At 37.2% G+C, this 19,018-nt stretch overlaps 1 protein-coding gene across 1 annotated transcript in view; it reads right to left on the bottom strand.

The window, feature by feature from the left end:
• LOC140140617 (uncharacterized) overlaps window positions 1-18,689 on the bottom strand; it is a 37,452-nt gene extending 18,763 nt beyond the window's left edge. The window contains exons 1-4 of the mRNA XM_072162375.1: window positions 18,654-18,689; window positions 17,374-17,407; window positions 14,546-14,606; window positions 7,406-7,479 (exon numbers count right to left, since the gene is read on the bottom strand). Coding sequence (XP_072018476.1) covers window positions 7,406-7,479; window positions 14,546-14,606; window positions 17,374-17,407; window positions 18,654-18,689 — 205 coding nt within the window. The remainder of the gene's footprint in view (window positions 1-7,405; window positions 7,480-14,545; window positions 14,607-17,373; window positions 17,408-18,653) is intronic.
• Window positions 18,690-19,018: the final 329 nt, after the last annotated feature.

Raw genomic sequence — 19,018 nt, 5'->3', positions numbered from 1 at the left:
ATCTAGTCAAGAATTTGTACAAGATTAGCGAATATTTGTTTGTTTTGAAAGTGGGTATCCATTGAACATTTCCTGGCAGGTATATCAATAGAAAACACGCTAATTTGGCCTTCTTCCATGAAAATAGCACATGAAAGGTGGGTGACATAATGATTAACAACCATGAGTAAGAGTCATACCTGGACAGTCACGCTCTTTAAACGCACCAGTGGCTTACTAAAGGGAATTAATTACATTCGGTCATTTCAAATGTTTAGTTTTAGTTTTGCTTTTGCTTTTGGTCACGTGGTTTCCTATTATCCTGCCTAACCTCTTGACTCACAAGATATCGAATTCTTTGTTTCTACCTTTTGTTAAAACTGAACATTTGTATCAGGCAGATTCGGTTTTCGTTTCAGTTTCTTATAAGTGGTGTCAAGAAGAAAATTATTTGGTTTGAAGTTACCTGATCTAAATATATACGTCTAGCCCTTTTCTATTCATAGATTATCCATTGTATTTCTTTTGTTCAACGTTCTTCGCCCCGAGAGTAACGGAGGTGGCTAGCTGCCTAGAGACCATTATCAACACAATAGCTCAAGATAACTGTCTCGAGCAGAAGGAATACCAAGACATTCTAGAAAGACTATAGCAAGGATCACAACATACATGTAGAATCTGAGTTAGTTACTAGTGTTATGGAGCCCCGTTCCCGATTTCATTATAATCGGATTGAGACACCATGACCTCGTTAACCTAACCTTTTAAACTATTTATGAGTCGGCGCATTGACGACTAAGCCAGCTTGGCAAAGACTGCCCCGCCCTTGTTGGGTTAGTTGGCTGGTTGACAACACGTCTTTAATTAGTGAGTACATTTTATACATAATCAATTTGATTTGTAGTAACTTGAAATAGAATTAAATATATTGCAAAGAAATTAATGTATTGGTTTCAGCTAGTTATTTTGTGTTTGATCTCGGTTTCCTCTTTTGGCGTTTAACGTCATAATACTAGTCTCGGGTAGAATTACGACTGGAACAAATGCATTTCCAGCTCGATTCATATGCAAATGTTATACGGCAAGAGAATATTATAGAGGGGTACTGCAGCCCTAATAACAGTAATATTTTATTTTATTCCAAATTTCAAATAATATTTTATATAACACCTCTGGTGCTCAATTAATAAACATTGTTACATTTATGCAAATTAGAATTTAATTAGCATAACGAAGTAATACTCATAAATAAAAAGTAACTGTTTCGTTGTAAACTCAGTACATGTATATAAACTTGCCATTAGTTTTTAGAAGGAAATCTGTCTTTATCCTTGCCCAACCCAAAAACGCTCAACGGTCCATGCAAATTAGCTACTAGGCAAGAACCCTCGGGGTACTACCCAACCAGGGGAGCTTGGCAACTAACCCGCGGTACTCATTACAAGCAGAGAGTTGATATTCTTGAGAGGGCACTCTTTTCACGTGGTTTCTTTTCCAACGCTAAAAGATCACGAATTTTGGTGGCTTGCAAGTGAAAAGGGTAAGCACTATCGATTGATTACGTAACTGCTATGAATAATTTATTAGGTTTTTCAATGCAATCGCCTCGACCCATTAATACATACTATCTGTATTATCAAAGTACTTAGAATAGCAAACCGATGAATTCACTGAACTACGCCGTACTGATGGAGTTTTAATGGCGTTTAATGGCGTTTCTCCTCTCCATACAGAGATTAACAAATACAATAGATGAAGGTCAACACGTAGGACCTCCTATGTGACATGTTATATGTGATGTACACAAACCTGAATAGCATAAAGATCAGTATTTATTTTTACGTTGCTAAATATTACTAATTATATATTATGAGAAATATTGATATTATGACAATACGGTATATACATTGTATACAAAACGACTAATAGATCCTACTATCATGGCGTCAGGTCAATGTTCATCATATCCCGTATGTTTCTTAAAATTCATTCATATTTGAGACAAATTGCTGTGCCCACTTTACAGGTGCACAGGTGGATCCGTGTTTTTTTTTTTAATTTTCATTTCTTTTTAATGAAAGAATTAAGGTTTTTCCACTTCACGGGGTCCACAAGGGTGATACTAATTTTAATGCTATATTTTCAAAATGAATACGTGTTCCCGGTTGGCTCTATAGCGAATTTACAGAAAAAGTTATTTCTATTACAATGCATCGTCGGACTCTAGCTGAGAGCGTAGCCTAAGTCATTATAGACTCCAAGAATGGCTCTCCATACATAAATGAACAAACACGAAGGAGGGTAGTCTCCTCCGTGGCCAGTTTGATTTCGATGGAGCGAAACCAAATTGGCTGCGGAGGAGACGGGCCATTTTGCTATACAAATGAGTCAGTGTCGTAGCCCTGATTACAAGTCAAGAGGCTGGGGTTGCAACTCACTTTTCCTGATGTGACCTACCCATAACGGGGAGTACCAATGAACACTGCGTTACTATATTTGTCAAATATCTGGTTAATCATATTTTTTTAAGATATAAATTTCATGGTGTTGAAACAGATCGTAGTCCAAACGTTGACAACTCTTTGCCATTTGTAATATTCATGAAACGTACAGGGTGAATACACTCCAGCGGATTAACTATGCAAGTGAATAACCTACCAATCCACTTGAAATACAGATGATGTCAATTGAGATCAATTCTGTATTGATTTGATAATTCTGGCGTTTGATGAGGTGTTTGTGTTTTTAATTCAAGAAACTAAATGGTGCCATTTAATTTCTTTTTAAGCTATTATATCTACATATTTTGGTGCAAACAATTTAATTTTGCTCAACGTATATGTAAGATAAACGGTTCAAAACAAACCATTACCAGAAATAATGGGCGTGTTGTTCATGAATGGTTCAATGTTAGTTGGTTTGAGGTTTCGACCCCTATCGGGGTCTCAACCTCAAACCAACTAACATCTCACCAGTCATGAACAAATCGCCCATTATTTCTGATAATGGTCTGTTTCTCACCCTTTATCTAATATAGTATAGTATATTTTATTCACGCACAAATCGTGGCCATCAGGCCAAATTACAAGTGGTTTACAATATTAAAAACAATTAAACATTAAAAAATAGAGTATCAATATTAACAAGGAAAAATACAGCAACTGCTGTTGATAGAAAATAAAATATTGCACTTATTCAAGACATCATTCAAAAACATAATAAATACACACCATTAAAAGGCTAAAATTGCCTCAATATTTCCATATTTAAAAAGTCAGAATATGCAAGACATTTCAGGGCATTTAGTTATTCAATAAATTGATCAAGTATGGAATAGCGCTGTTTTTGAAGCGATCGGTCCTTGCATAAAGTTGAGAGATTTGATCTGCATTGCGAAGGACCCTGCCATGACTCTCCAGTCTGGTAGGAGGGATGAGATCTTTTGTTCGAATAGAAGCAGAAAGCCCTTCGGCCAACTTACGACAATGGTCCTCCCTCCTATCAGCTAGAGAGTCTAGCTGGCACAGATTAAGAGCGTTATCATAACTATCATACAATTTGCCCAGAACTATTTTGCAAGCTCTTTTTTGCAGCTGCTCCAAAGTATGATCTTGAGATGTGGTGAGTGAGGAATGCCATACTACATCCGCGTATTCAAGTAATGGTCGTACATATCCTTTGTAAACTGAACACCATTCCTGGGTATTAAAACCAAACCTTTTTAAAATCCTAAGCATATACAACCGACGATTGATTTTGGACACAATTTCAGCAATGTTTCTATCCCATTTGAGGTTGTCCTGCATCCAAATACCCAAATTTTTTTTGCCTCAGAAACAAGGTTGAGAGGAATGTCATTGATTTTGATAACATTATTGGGTGGACTCCTCTTAAAGCAGACCTGCAGGGCTTGACATTTCAAAGGGTTAAGTTTCAGATTATTATTGGCAGACCATTCACTGAATTCATCCAAAACATCTTGAATTTGGCTGAATTGGGGATGGATACAGTTCTCAACAATTGTTAAATCGTCAACATATTTCCAACATTTTGTTTTGGGCACATTACTTGATACAGCATCATTGATTATAATCTGAAAGCCTATTGGGCCTAGTTTTGCACCTTGTGGGAGACCTCCATTTACAGTTTTGTAATCAGAAAGAACATGTTTATAACGAACACACTGTTGTCTGTTGCTGACAAAGTCAGACAACCATGGCACAATAGACTCACGGACCCCCATATGGATAAATTTCTCCATAAGCAGAGTATGGTCGATCAAGTCAATTGCTTTTGAGAAATCCGTGAGTACCACTGTGCCAACGTTGCTGGCCTTGTCAGCGCCTTGATGAAGAAAGTGAAGCATGCTAATTAAATAATGTGAGGTTGACACACCTTTGACATTACCAATTGTTGGTGGTCAATTTTATGACTTACATCTTCTAAAACCCTACCCAATTTTTGCAAAGCAGTCAGTAAGTGAGCCAGGACGTAGCTTCTCAATGCTTGGTGGGTTTGTTTTTGGTATTGGAACTACAATGGCCTTCTTCCATTGAGAATGGACTACTCCCTCAATGTGGGAGGTGTTCAAAACCTCTGTTAAGAGAACACTTAGCTCATAGGGAAATTCTTTAACCAACCTTGGAGGGAAGCCATCCGGCCCACATGCTTTACTCCGATTTACCTTGCTGAGCTCAGCATACACGTCCCAAGGATATAATTGAGGTGGTGAGTTGTAAGCAGGTAAATAAGAAGAAGCTTTGTGTTATCCAGAGGATTGATGTTGGAAGACACATTCACAAACAATTCATTGATGCTGTTAGCAATACTGACATGATCAGAATTCTGAATACCGGGGGACATGTATGTTGTGCTCAGACTTTGTATCATTAGTCATGACTTTAATTTGTTGGTGCCATTTACGTGGGTCCTTATGTTGTAAATTCCTGACAGAGTTAGCGTGATAGTTGATTTTAGCTTTAGCAATTTCACATTGAACTTTATTGCGAAGTTGACACCATTGAGTTTTGACTTCAGCCAGAAAGGCTGCTTGGCGTTCCCGAATCATTTTTTTTTTAATTCGGGGGGTAATCCACATTTTATCATTATCATGGTTCTTTACTGCGACATGTGGGAAGAATGACTCCATTGCACTGTTAAGATGTTCATAAAAGGCATCCACCTTTTCCTGCGTATTATTGGCTTCAAACACATTAGACCAGTTTTGATCTTGAATCCAGGTGCCAAACTCCCTGATTTGGGAATCTTTAAATGTGCGAACAACTCTGACAGCATTTTTATGCTTGCGAGTGATGGAAGGATTGGATTTCCAAGCAATGCATATGTGGTCACTCTTACCCACAGGTGACATAGGTAATGGATCTGAATAAAATTTACTAAAGTCAGTCATAATCAAGTCCAGTATAGCTTGTTCACGAGTAGGAAAATTTATAATTTGTTTTCGATTGTACGATCTTGTTATCAGATTAATGTTCATTCTATTGAAATCACCTAAGATGGCAAAACTAATGTCCGGATATTTAACATGTAACAAGTCCATTGATTCAAGTAGGTGTTGCCAAAGAAGATGTTGATTGGGGGAGTCGGTGGTGATGTACACTGCACTAATACATACAAAAGAAATGTTTAAATTTCACAGTGCAATATTCACGAGGAGAGAAATCGAGCATGGCAATCTATATTGAAAGACGTGGTTTACAAAATTGAATAAGCCAGGGCTATTTTAGCTGTGAAGATATATAGACCATCGAAATATTTGCATTCGACATTACAAAAGGGCGACTCATAATCAAATAATCTCCATGCATCGTTTATGTTTCATACAAACAAACAAAGCCAAAACCCCAACCCATCCTTCAACATACGCGCATGTATATGATTTCTAGGGCTAGAACTCGGAGTGTAATATGCCACCTTCGACAGAGAGCATCAACTGTCGTCCGCGGGGATAGATTTCCGATATCAATCATGATAATAATTATGTTAGCACAATAGGCTATTGTATACTTCTGGTTATATACCCTTTACTGTGTCCTCCCAGCATAATAGTTTTATGATTGCAGACCAGATCTGCTCTACTTTTTAATCCCTTGATTTTTGTCCGCGGGGATAGATTTCCGATATCAATCATGATAATAATTATGTTAGCACAATAGGCTATTGTATACTTCTGGTTATATACCCTTTACTGTGTCCTCCCAGCATAATAGTTTTATGATTGCAGACCAGATCTGCTCTACTTTTTAATCCCTTGATTTTTGGTTTCTGAACAAAAGAGAAACCCAAACTAAAGATTTGAAATGAGGGAATGGATTACAGAAACTTTACTAATTACAATTACAACTTTTACGACCTAGTGAATGGGAGATCTCTTCAAGCTAGCTGTATAAGACTGCGATCACATAGAAGTATACTGTATACGGTATTCGTTATTTGCTATACGAAATACGCTCATTCTATCAGGCTGAGTTCACATAGTATACTCCTATGTGAACTCAGCCTGATAGAATGAGCGTATATCGTATAGCGAATACCAAATACCGTATACAGTATACTTCTATGTGATCGCAGCCTAAGAATATCAGTTTGCACGTCATCATTTTCATTGGGCCTGCCTGTTTTACATTTGTAACTTGTAGCACACGCGGATAAAATAACACCTTCTTGTGTTTGTAACGCCTTGTACTGCATTCACGGGAAGTATGTGATGTGTTTTCACAGTACGATTGTGTATGATTGATCTACGCTGTGTTATAAATACATCGACAGCACAATTGTTAACGCAGCAAATGAGACATTTGCATTTGGGCGTTTAATCGTTTCGCATTTCATAACAATACTCCCAGTGTCAGTTTCCCAGTCCCCTATTGGGCTACTCCAGTTGAAATCCATACACCCCCATATGGACTGAGCCATGATCTTCATCTTCAACATAGGGAGTGTGAATTTCAAGTGGGTTTACCTGAATGGTTGTCTCCATTTAAAAAATACAATCCCTCGTTGTGAACGGTAAAGGCCATGTCTTCCATGGATTTCAATTGGAATACAATAGCCTATTGTTACTTCTAATGTCTGGCCGGTTAGTCCTATTGACTAGCTCGAGAATGTAATTAACCGTCCTATGTGGAGATCAACCTAGTCGTAATCGTTTCTGTTTCTTGAAGCGCAAGTTATTTCTTTTCATTGGTTTAGACCGAAACCAACATCAATACAATATACAGTTGAGATGCTCGGCAGGGCAACAGACTTGAATGAGATTAGATACGAATAGGTAAAACAACTCATTGTCAAATACAGATCTATGTAAACGTGGGTGGTTGTCTATTTTAGGAAATTCCATATAAAAAAGTGCGTGATCGATTTTAGATTTCCAAGAAAATAAGGTTTCTTTACCTATCTTACTTACCAGGATTCCGCGGGCATCCGTCGCATGGTTGCCAATAATAACTATCACCACCATTTGTCGTACATATGAGTTCACTGAAAACAAATATTTATTTACTTTTACGTAGCAGGAGACAAAACGTGATTTAAGCTTATACAATGATAATCCTTCCACACATTCCATAGCACAGAGTTGGGACTTTAACGCATGCATTGACCTTCGGATTTGGGATTAAAGGTCATTTGGGGTCACTTTCGGTCATTTACGAAATACCTTCAAAATGCTACTTTTCGCACAAATTAAGTAGCACAGTGTTAGGACTTAGAAACATGCATTGACCTTAGCTGTTGCACACACGATGAATTCCGATTTGGGGATAAAGGTCATAGAGGTTACTTCCGATCTAACGATATAACTTCAAAATGTAAAAATGTTCTCGCACAAATTAAGTATTACAGAGTTAGAACTTACAAACATGCATTGACCTTTAAATTGATTTCGCATTTCAACTAAAATCAAGAGTGCCATATTTTTCCATTTGTTGGGACGGCAGAGCGAGAAATTCATCGTGATTTCCGTTAACACTACGTTGTCTTACACAAGCCACTACGCATGATATTTACGCTCTCGTCTGGGTACTTTTCTAGTGCCACTTTTAGGTACTGCTTGATACTCAGCTGCAACGGACGTTTTATGTCAAAATGGGTTAACTGAGAGTTTGTCCAAATTTTTGCTTCTTGCTTCTTGTGTGTTATAATCATAACGATTTGTCACTGCACGCGATTTACATTGATGTAATTAACTTCAATATTTGGGCCAAAAAGTGAAATTTCCTCTTTCAATCGCACTATATTTTGGTAACATAATAGAAATAAAAACTGCTGCTTATCCTTTACACCCAACAAATGTGTTCTTGGAAGTAAAAATTGGTGGTTTCAGTGCTCCTTACCCATTATTTAGTTTTGTACTGCCTCAAAAACATTATGTGGGTGTAAAGGATACATCATTATCCTTTGTTTCTATAATCTTCATTTATTTGTTTATCCATACAACAAGTATTCATTGCCAGTCATCTATGAAAACTACTTTAAAATTATAAGTTAATTTGATATTATAGCAGAGACTTTGATTTCTTGGTTTTGCACATGAATACAAAATTGGAAGTCAGACTAGTTATCCCCACTTTGATGTTAAACAGGTTTTTAGTATTTAGCTATTGATAATAAAATGTCAAATAAAGATGTGCTTTTTGGGATGTTGTTGCTGTTCCGTTGCTGTTTTTTTTTTTTTTTTGTCTTCATATTATGTTTATTCAGATTTCAACAACTCTTCCAAAACTGTTGTACAGGAGCCAACCGTTGTTAATCCGTGATGAATCCACACTTTGCCATGAGCGTACGCGAACGCAGGTTGGAAGTGCGTATACACGATACGCGTTAGCGCGGAAAATTGGCCATGTCTGGAACTTGTGTGCGCTACATGTTGTTTTCTTTATTTTGGAGGTAGCGGCTAAACATTATCCTTTTATTCTTTACCTCTTTTGCTGCTATCAACATGGGTTCTAACCCCCATGTACATGCCCTCTGAAGTACAAGGTTGCCTAATATCTCAGTCCTTGAAGCTTCTGCAAGCATACTTTTGAAGTCTATACCCATGTTTGCAGGGTCAAGGAATCCAATAAAATTACTAAGAACAGCACAGGACACAAAGTTCCAAGATGGCTGCCACTGAATTTTAAAATGGCTGCCATTTAAATCAATGTTGCCTATATCTCAGTCGTTGAAGCTCTAAGGAGCATGTCTCTGATGCATATGCCGTGTTGTCGGGATCAAGGATTCCAGCCAATACATTGAGGTTTTGAAATCCGCTTGCGTTCACATTGGCCAGCGGTGGGTGAGGCGGTGAGGGCGCTTTTTCAAAATGGCATCACTAATGACACAATAAATAATCAACGACATGTCTACTACCTAAACACAAGAAGTATCAAAGCCTAAGTAGTACTACTACTCCTGATAAACATGTCGCTGCTCAGTGCCACAAGTGGGTAAGTGCAATAGCTGTCATGTGAACATTTGGCAATAATGTATATTGTATTCATATACACATGGCAGCTACACATGACAGCTATTGCATTTATTCACTTGGGCACTGAACAGTTGATGTCCCAACTCCAAGATCAACAACTAACCCAATCATATTCAGTTACTCTATTTGTAAAAGGATTAATTACAGGAGATTCTTCAGACGAAAAAAAAAATGAAACGATAGCTAAGAGTAGCTTGATGATGTAGCTCCCAGTTGCTGATTGGTGCTGGGTTTACTGTACTGGTGATACTGGTGTTGATGCAGTAGCTCCCAATTGCTGGTTGTTGTTAAGGTATTCAGATATTGGTGTTGATAAAGTAGCTACCAATTGATGATTGGTACTGGGGTATATATCTACTGCTGGTATTGGTGATGATTAAGTAGCTACCAATTACTGATTGTTGCTAGGTTTAGCTATCTACTGTTGATATTGGCGTTGATGAAGTAACTTCCTATTGCTGATTGGTGTTGATGAAGCAGCTTTCAATTGAAGTAAATGTCCATTGGCGCTAAGGTAGCCATCTACTGCTAATATTGGTGTTGAAGAAGTAGCTACCAATTGCTGCTTGTTGCTGTGTTAGCCATGTACTGCTGATATTGGTGTTGATGAAGTAGCTTAGTTTTGCTGATTGTGTTGATGAAGTAGCTTTCAATTATTCATTTGCGCTAAGGTAGCTACCTATAATACTGCTGATATTGGTGTTGATAAATAAGCTTTCAATTGTTCATTGGCTCTAATGTAGCCATCTAATGCTGATATTGTTCTTGAATAAGTAGCTTCATATTGCTGATTGCTGCTGGGTTAGCTATCTACTGTTGATATTTGTGTTGATGAAGTAGCTTCCAATTGCTGATTGTTGTTGATGAAGTAGCTTTCAGCCTTATTGCTCATTGGCTCTAAGCTAGCTATCCACTACTGATATTGGTGTTGATGAAGTAGCATGCAATTGCTGATTGTTGCTAAGCTAGCTTTCAACTGCTGATATCCGTTTTGATGAAGACATATTGCTGATTGGCACTGACCAGTTGCGGGATGGTGTTGCTAGAGGCCGTAGATTTAGAGCAACATTTCTTTGGAATGTTCTTGATAACGAAATTGTAGCCCCGCCAAATTGTGACGCAGGCCGCCTCTCCTGTTGAGTGAAGGCTGTTCTTTATTGACACTTTCTTGCTCGCTTCCTTGACTCCCCTTTCGTACCACCTGCGCTCCCTGTCTAAAATCACAACGTCCTTGTTCAGGCACTTGTTGTCGAAGGTTTGATTCGTGCTGTCCAAATGCGTATACACTGCAGAGTCCCCACAACTGGTGCTGGCACGTCTGTACTGGTACATATGCTTTGCCAAGGTCTGTTTTGTTTCTCCGATGTACAAGTCATGGCAACTGTTGACCTTGCGTTTATTGGCATAGACAATATTGCTCTGCTTGTCTTTGGGTGGCCTGTCTTTTGGGTGAACCAGCTTTTGTCTCAAAGTGGTTGACGATCCTACAAAGTTTTTCTAACAGATTTGACACGTATGGGATGGTAATGTTCTTCAGCGCAACAGGGGAGGCGGCCTGCGTCACAATTTGGCGGGGCCTACAATACCGTTATCAAGAACATTCCAAAGAAGTTTGCTCTAAATTTAAGGCCTCTGGTAACACCATCCCGCAACTGGTCAGTGACCAATTGCCAACAGACCAACAGACGGCCAGAAGATGCACCTAGGATAAGGTGGGAAGCCTCTCAAAACCGTAAGTCCAGTTGAATAGTTTAAAGAATCTAATTTTATTTAATTATACCTGGATAAATGACAACCTTTACAAACGTACTGCTGATATTGTTGTTAATGAAGTAGCTTCCAATTACTGATAATTGCTGGGATAGCCATCTACTGCTGATATTGATGTTGATGAAGTAGCTTGCAATAATTGCTGATTGGTGCTGGGTTAGCTATCTACTGCTGAGCTGATATTGATGTTGATGAAGTAGCTTACAATTGCTGAGTGGTGCTGGGTTAGCCATCTACTGCTGATATTGGTGTTGATGAAGTAGATACATATTGCTGATTGGTGTTGAAAAAGAAGCTTTCAATTGTCCATTGATGGTAAGGTAGCTATCTACACCTGCTATTGGTGATGATGAATTAGCTACCAATTGCTGATTGTACTGGGTTAGCTATCTACTGCTGGTATTGGTTTTGATGAATTAACTTCATATTGCTCATCTGGTACATGGCAGATCAGGCTGATCCAAATATTCCACAACCCAATGCTAGGATATGACAACCAATGCTGGGATATGACAACCAATGCTGGGATATACCACAACCCAAGGCTGGGATATTGAGGATGGGAAGCTGGTGTACCATGACTGAGAATAACTTAATGCTACAGGTGTTGATAGACATACTGGTGCAGGAAGAGGAACCTAAAGACCACGAAGACGGAGAGGAGGAAGAAGAAGAGGGCTATGAAACTGTCAATTTCAGAGATGTAACTGTTATTGGGAATAGCAACATGAACACCGACACCCTTTTCTCTGAGGAGATTTTGAAATTGGTTTGATTTATTGACCATAAACCAAGGGTACCAAGGTATACACTTTCAAGGGTATCCATCCGAAAAATCAGCCTCACGTGAATCTCAGAAATTAATAAATCGGCAATAATTGGGTTTTCCTCAGAGAGTCATTTTAAAATTTATGTCGCCATCTTGCAATTATTGATCCAGGGATATTTATAATGGATACCTTGACACTGAAAACATAGGTACAGACATTAAAGCCATGCTTCTAGGCGCTTCAAGAACGGAGATATAGGCAATTTTAATTTTCAGTGTCAGTCATTTTGAAGTTTTGGCAGCCATCTTGGAAATTTAGATCCTTTTGCCATTGAACGTGATACTGTTGGAATCCTTGACCCTGAAAACATAGGTGTATACATCAGAATTATGCTGTTAGGAGCTTCAGTGACCAAGTGATTGTGATTTTTGTGATTATGGCGGCCATTTTGAAAAAAAAAAGCGCCAAGCGGATTTCAAAACCTCAATGCATTAGGGTCCCAAAAATACCTGCCTCCATAAATCCCCCTAGAGCCCACAGTCTATATGTGACCCATCACACCGAAACACGGCAGTTGTCGGAAACCCACATCTAAAGATAATAAAGAAAATGTGTCCCGCAAAATAAAGACAATAATAAGGATTTTAAATTCTATTTGTCACATAAAATCACCATTCTACATACATGTACAACATCAATGGAAGAGGTGTCATTTTAAAGCTTAAAAGCAGTCCTTTAGTCTGGTAAAGAAACCTACAAGTTCATTTTTGATGACAACTGCCGTGTTTCGATGTGATGGGTCACATATGTGAGTGGACGCGGCGAATCAGCCGTAAACTCGGCAAATTGTATTCTGAGTTAAAGTGTAAAATGTATGTGAAGGTCGTATTCATAGGTGTATCAATTCGTTGCGACAAGTATCTTATCAAACGCTGTTAAAATCAATCAATAATACTACTGCTGAAGAGGATAATAAGCTACCTATTTCTATAGAATAGGTCTTGTCTTTGTTTGCTTTGGCTAAATCATGTTCAAGTGGTAGATAACAAAGCATTGCATTTTGTCTAGGTATGTATAATCAACAATGAACAATGAGAGGATATTTCTGTACCTCGTTGACTTGGGGATGATTTGAAATGACCGCCAATTATCACTGTTGGATATTTATTACCAGAAATGTAGAAAAAGAGACACATGTCGAAGGAACAGAGTTCAACAAATCATAGCCCCGCTTTTGGATATCGTTTGAAGTCAAATGATATCCCATTTTAAAGCTTATGGTATATATTTTCTAAACACGAAATAAAACAAAATTGACCGGGCCGACTTTACGGCTGATTCGCCGTGTCCAGTCACATATGTGCAGAAAACCTCTTACATAGGAAATTTAGTAAATTTAAGAGGTCATTGCACTTTAAATGTTCTTGCCCAAAAACGACTTTACCCACACACATTGTTTTGGTAATCTTTTTGTGAACATAACAAGTGAACATAACGGGTCAGTTTTTGAGTAAGAATGTTTGAGTAATACACCCACACTTTTCAGGAAATTATAAGTTTTATGTCAGGTCAATTTGCAAAATATATGTAAAAATGCTAAAATTTGAGGTTTGGCTCAAAATTAGGGTCGAAAAATTGCTAAATCTCATTGATATTAGTTTTGTTAGATAGATAATTTTAATATCTTTCATTATACACCAAAAATATGAAAATCGAGGCTGTAGTTAATAAATGACAGGCATAAAACGAATTATACAGGAAAACGGGTCAAATTTGATGTCAATGACCTCTGATGTCACGCTCCACCGCTCACGACTCTCAAGACTTCACTTTTCAGATGTCCCATGGGATGTTCAATCCAACTATTATAACAAGACACCTAGTCATTTTTGTCAAAGAAATTCTTGCTATCTCTTGGACCAACCCCTCCCTAATACTGGTTCTCTGCTATGTTTTTTTCTGGCTAATAAAAATTGTTGACGGTATCTGGTTTTAGACTGGAAGTAACCCCTTAATGACCTCTGGCCCCAAATTTAAAAATGTCACATTTACTCTTTGTAACAACAATTCATGTGTGAATATACCGTAACTGTGGTATGTTTTCCTTGGCTAATAAAATTGTTGCAATTATTTGCTTTTAGACCAGAAGTGATCCCTTAATAAATTTTGACCCCAAATCCGTGAACACCCTATGGATACTACGGACCGGAATTAACCCTTTAATGACATTTGACCCCAAATGTGTTAACACCAGATAGATATTGACTAATCAAAATGCTTATGTGCAAATGGAATTACAATAATATGTAGTTAAGACAGAATTTGATTTTTTTTAAATTTCAGACCGGAAATGACCCCCTTAGTGACCACTGATCCCAAATCTCAGAACACCCCATAGACACTGGCTGATGTCGATGCATATGTTCAGGTGGCGTCACTATGATATGTTATTTTTAGAAGAAGAAATCCCATTTTTGGTTGGAGAAGAAGCAGATTGACAGAAGATAAAATAGATAAATGGATATGGTTAACTTACCATGTGATATTGAATATCTCAGTGGCGCCTGGTTCGTCACATGCACGATATGCATTAGGTCCTGTTGACAAAGTTATTCAATATCTTCACTTATCTTTAGCTTTAATCTTCACTTTTATCAAAATTTCAATTGCACCTGGCATGGCGACGTTTATAAATTATTAAATCCGTCATCTTCGCTTTCTCTTCCAAAATAATTTTAATTTACAGTCCAGTTGCTACACTCTTATCTTCGCGATATAGAAATCCTTAACCAATCTTACACAACCGTTGTTTACGTGGCCGTCTCTTTTAATAATTGGTTAAAAACCTTAAACTTTGCCACTGTTTAAAATCTTATATAGATTATTGCTTAAATCTTAACCCAATAACTGCTTTAACGCTTTAAACAATTGCACGTTTAAGACTTTATCCCACTAATTGTTTAAAGATTTTAAACGTTTATTGTTTAAAATACGCTCGTCTTAAACAATAATTGCTTTATAAATGGGTCAATTTCTTTTATTTTATACTGAAACATAATTCATGATAGATTTGAAGTCATCAGATCTTGGTCAACTGTGAGATTCGTTCCAAAATACAATTCATGCATAAAGTATTTGTTTTCGTTTCTTTTTTATCAGTTCAACCCGCTATGTAGCCAGGCAACGAGTAAAAAAAAAAAAATCTTGTAAACCTTTTTCTCTCGCATGCATTATAATATGAATGGCCAAGTGGTCCAAAAAACGCGTAAGATAAACGTGTAAGGTTACACGTGTAAGATTGCATGGTAGGAATAGGGTTTTTATAGGGCTAGGCTCGTGGAGAGGGATAGAGATACGGCTAGGTCCGAGGATTAGATATGGGTTTAAAATAGAGTTAAAGATCAAGTTAGGGCTCCGGCTTGAGTTAGGATAGAGTGAGGTCATACAGGATGCTATGGGCCTCTACAGTGTAGAGGCCCATAGACAACGTGTACACAAAGACTAGGTTTTATTTTACACGTGACTATATAGGCCTTACATGCGCCATAAAGCTTAAGCAAAATGCCTAGCCTAGGCCTATATTGTATTTACACGTATAGGCCTATGTACGATATTTAGGGCAAGGAATTCACCAACAAAATGTGAATGTGGGTCTAATTAACAAAGTGGCATGTCTATTATGATCATCATCATCATTAAGCTTTCTATATGTATACGCAGGCAAGCGAAGGTTGTTGAATTTAGAAGCCCTGAAATCACAGAAACCAGCCGTAAACCCAATACTAATGCCACAAGCCCCCCCTCCTCAACCCGTTACTACCTCAACGGGTTCTAAAAACATACCTTAGTAGTCGAAGAAGATGCACGTTTTCTTGCCAGGGCAAATACAGTTAAATATTGAGAAATGTAAGCACAAAATAGCTAGAAAAGTCTCCATGACGAATATCAGATCCATAGAATTCAGTGTTTCTATAGGTTAAATACCACTAATTATGAATTACACGGGTTTCAATGGGAAAATGGCTAATTTCGGGTGGAATTTTCTCATATTCACAACTCTCACAGTTCAATGCCACTAATATCAGGTGAAACTATATGATTTAGATGACAAATGATCAAAAATTCAACATAGGTTGACCTGAGACTTTTCTTGTTTTAACGCACTGAACCGTAAACACCTTAAAATGACAGTGCGCCCTCGAAGCTGAAAGTTACAATATGGTAGGGCGAATATTTACTAAAAACCGAAGCCGTGCGTATGAATTTTGGTACTATTACAACAAAAATGTCATATAATGAGAGAAAATGTACCATTTTGAAGCATCACACTCTAAAAAGTACTTTTTTGGCTATATAACTTGATCAATTTCAGCGATTTTAATGCAGTCTTTTTGAATGCCATGAAAACAAATAGTTACTCGTCGTATTTCAATGTATCGCCCACGCCTATTAGTGGTATTTAAACAAAAACCCATAAATACCCATCCTTTATGTCTCAACGATGTCTATGAATAACTTATCAAATTAATCTCGAGTTTGGTGCAAGCTGATTGACTCAAACCTATCTATTTGAATTAAGTTTCAGGAGGCAGTACGCGGCACGACCAGCATACACGTGTGTCCACCATTTGCCTTTGTCGTTTTAAACAATAATTGGTTAAATTCCGCGGCGCGAGATGTATCGTTAATTACAGTCTTAAAGAGCCATTCAGCATGTTCTGGTATATTTTTAAGTTTCAATGTAAAAAAAAAAAAAAATGTATAATGACCGACCATATATAGTAGGCCTACAAACTAGAAACGACTTTTGCCCAATGTAAACGGGGTATTTTGATGAGAAATCCAAACTTTCACAAATCATGCTGTTTTGTCAAAATAAATGTTGTTGCAATTTTCATTTGTTATTTCAAGTTGATTACACCACATACTGAGATCAAAATATTAACATTCTAAAAATGTCTGTTTACCATGCCCACAAACTCTGTAAATGTCCCTTTAAACAAGTGGGATTTTTCCGTAACGAACGCTTAAAGGCTTTAACTTTTGAAAAGTTAACGGATCTTAAACTTTTCTGTCTAAACCTGTTAAACCAAGTTGTTTAAAAGAACATGTGTGCCTTTAAACAGATATTGTTTAAAATCGTAAACTATTTTTCTTAAACAGCGCAATCTTAACTTCTTAGATAAGAGTGTAGTGACACGCTAATGTAGTATGACCAGCTAACTTGGCCACTTTTTGTATGTCAGCTTAATTTACCAATTCACTAAAAAAGCCATTCCCAATTACATGTAAAATAATTGATGAAAAATAGATGAAATGTGACAAATGAAATGAAATAGTAATAAATAAAGCCGCCAATATTACCTGCGCCACCTTCACTTCTATTCTCAAGGAGATCCTGTAAAAATGTAAACCAAGCGAAAATGCTGATTAAAATGAATTAATTAACTACGAAAAGAGATATTAATCGTCATCATCATTACCACCGCATCAACATCATAATCATCATCATTATTTTAATGTAGATTGTTCTCGCCAAGATATATACAAATTAGGTTAATAAGGAAAAATCTTTGATATTTATCATGCGCTATGCCACATAGCCAACAAATCCTCTCACATTTCAGAGGCTAATCTATGCATTAACAACAGTTATCTAATTAGGTACGCTGATGGGTTGGCGCCTAGATAGCTATTAACCTCAAGCTTGAAGCTCTTCAAATTATGATTTGAAGCTACATGTCCTGCAGATCATTTCAAATGCCTGCATAGTATGGAAAAAATGATCTTCTATGGAAGACCAAGTAGGACCTTGGAATGTTCACGGCAAGGTCGAGCGACCTGATAGGCACCTGAGGCGAGGGTCAACTGTATGAAGCTATGGGTGAAGCAAACATAAGAGATATTCAGTTTGGTGCGCGACGACATTGCTATTGTCTTTGTGCCCTCAATTGACAGGTAAGCGTCATCAATGTCGGTGTCCTTTTGTATTTGTTTTTTAATTAAGGGATCTGGAATGAGCGTTTTGACGGTATTTTTGTGGGACATGAGAGCACATCAGACATATCGAATTGCATTCTGAATACGAAGAATGTCTTTCTGAAAATAATTTTCACTTTTGAAATTCACGATATAATACAAATTTTATGACAAATTATTAAAATTTGATATTTTTCACATTTTTATATATAACAGTTCTCGAAGTAAATTTTATAAATCTAATGATATTTTCTTAAAGTGTATGTATCTGGGAGGAAAAGCCGAGGATCAATTGAACATATTTACCTTTCATATTGAAGATATGGATTGTTTCCCCAAAAGACCTAATTTTTTTGGGTGTTTTTGGAAAAAAATCCATATCTTCAATACGAAAGGTCAAAATTTTCAATTGATCGTCGGCTTTTCATCCCACCTACATACACTTTAAGTATAAATCATCAGATTGATACAGTTTACTTCGAGTATTGTTAAATATCAAAAATATCAATTTTTAATCATTTGTCATAAAATGTGTATTACATTGCGAATTTCAAAAAATCAAACTTATTTGATATCAGAAGGACATTCTTCGTATTTTGAATGTAATTTTGATATGTCTGATGTGCTCTAATGTCCCACAATAAATACTGTCCAAACGTTCATACCCCATCTCTTAACTGTTTTATTGGGTATTTCGGCATTCATGGACGCAGCTCTCTATGGGCGCAGAACCCTAATCAGCCTAAAACTAGATGTAGATATTTGCGAGTCAAGCACGATTTTTCGAGCTGGGTATCGATTTCCTGGATTCTTGTTGGAAAATCATTGTACTCTATACTTCGTAAAGCAGTGTTTGGGGCTATATAATTGATTGTCTTACCATGTCCCTCTTTTCTTCATCACCTGAAAAAGAAAATATGAAAATAAGTTTTAATAGCTCTAATCAATAACAGAGTAAACAATGTCAGGTTTGTATTGTTTATACAGAACGTAAACGTAGAAACTGCTTTCATCTCCATGCAACAAAATA

The sequence above is a fragment of the Amphiura filiformis genome, chromosome 19 (genome assembly GCF_039555335.1).
Source record: "Amphiura filiformis chromosome 19, Afil_fr2py, whole genome shotgun sequence".
NCBI classification, from domain to species: domain Eukaryota; kingdom Metazoa; phylum Echinodermata; class Ophiuroidea; order Amphilepidida; family Amphiuridae; genus Amphiura; species Amphiura filiformis.
Note: the sequence above shows the minus strand (reverse complement) of the source record. Positions and strands in the feature narration are given on the sequence as shown.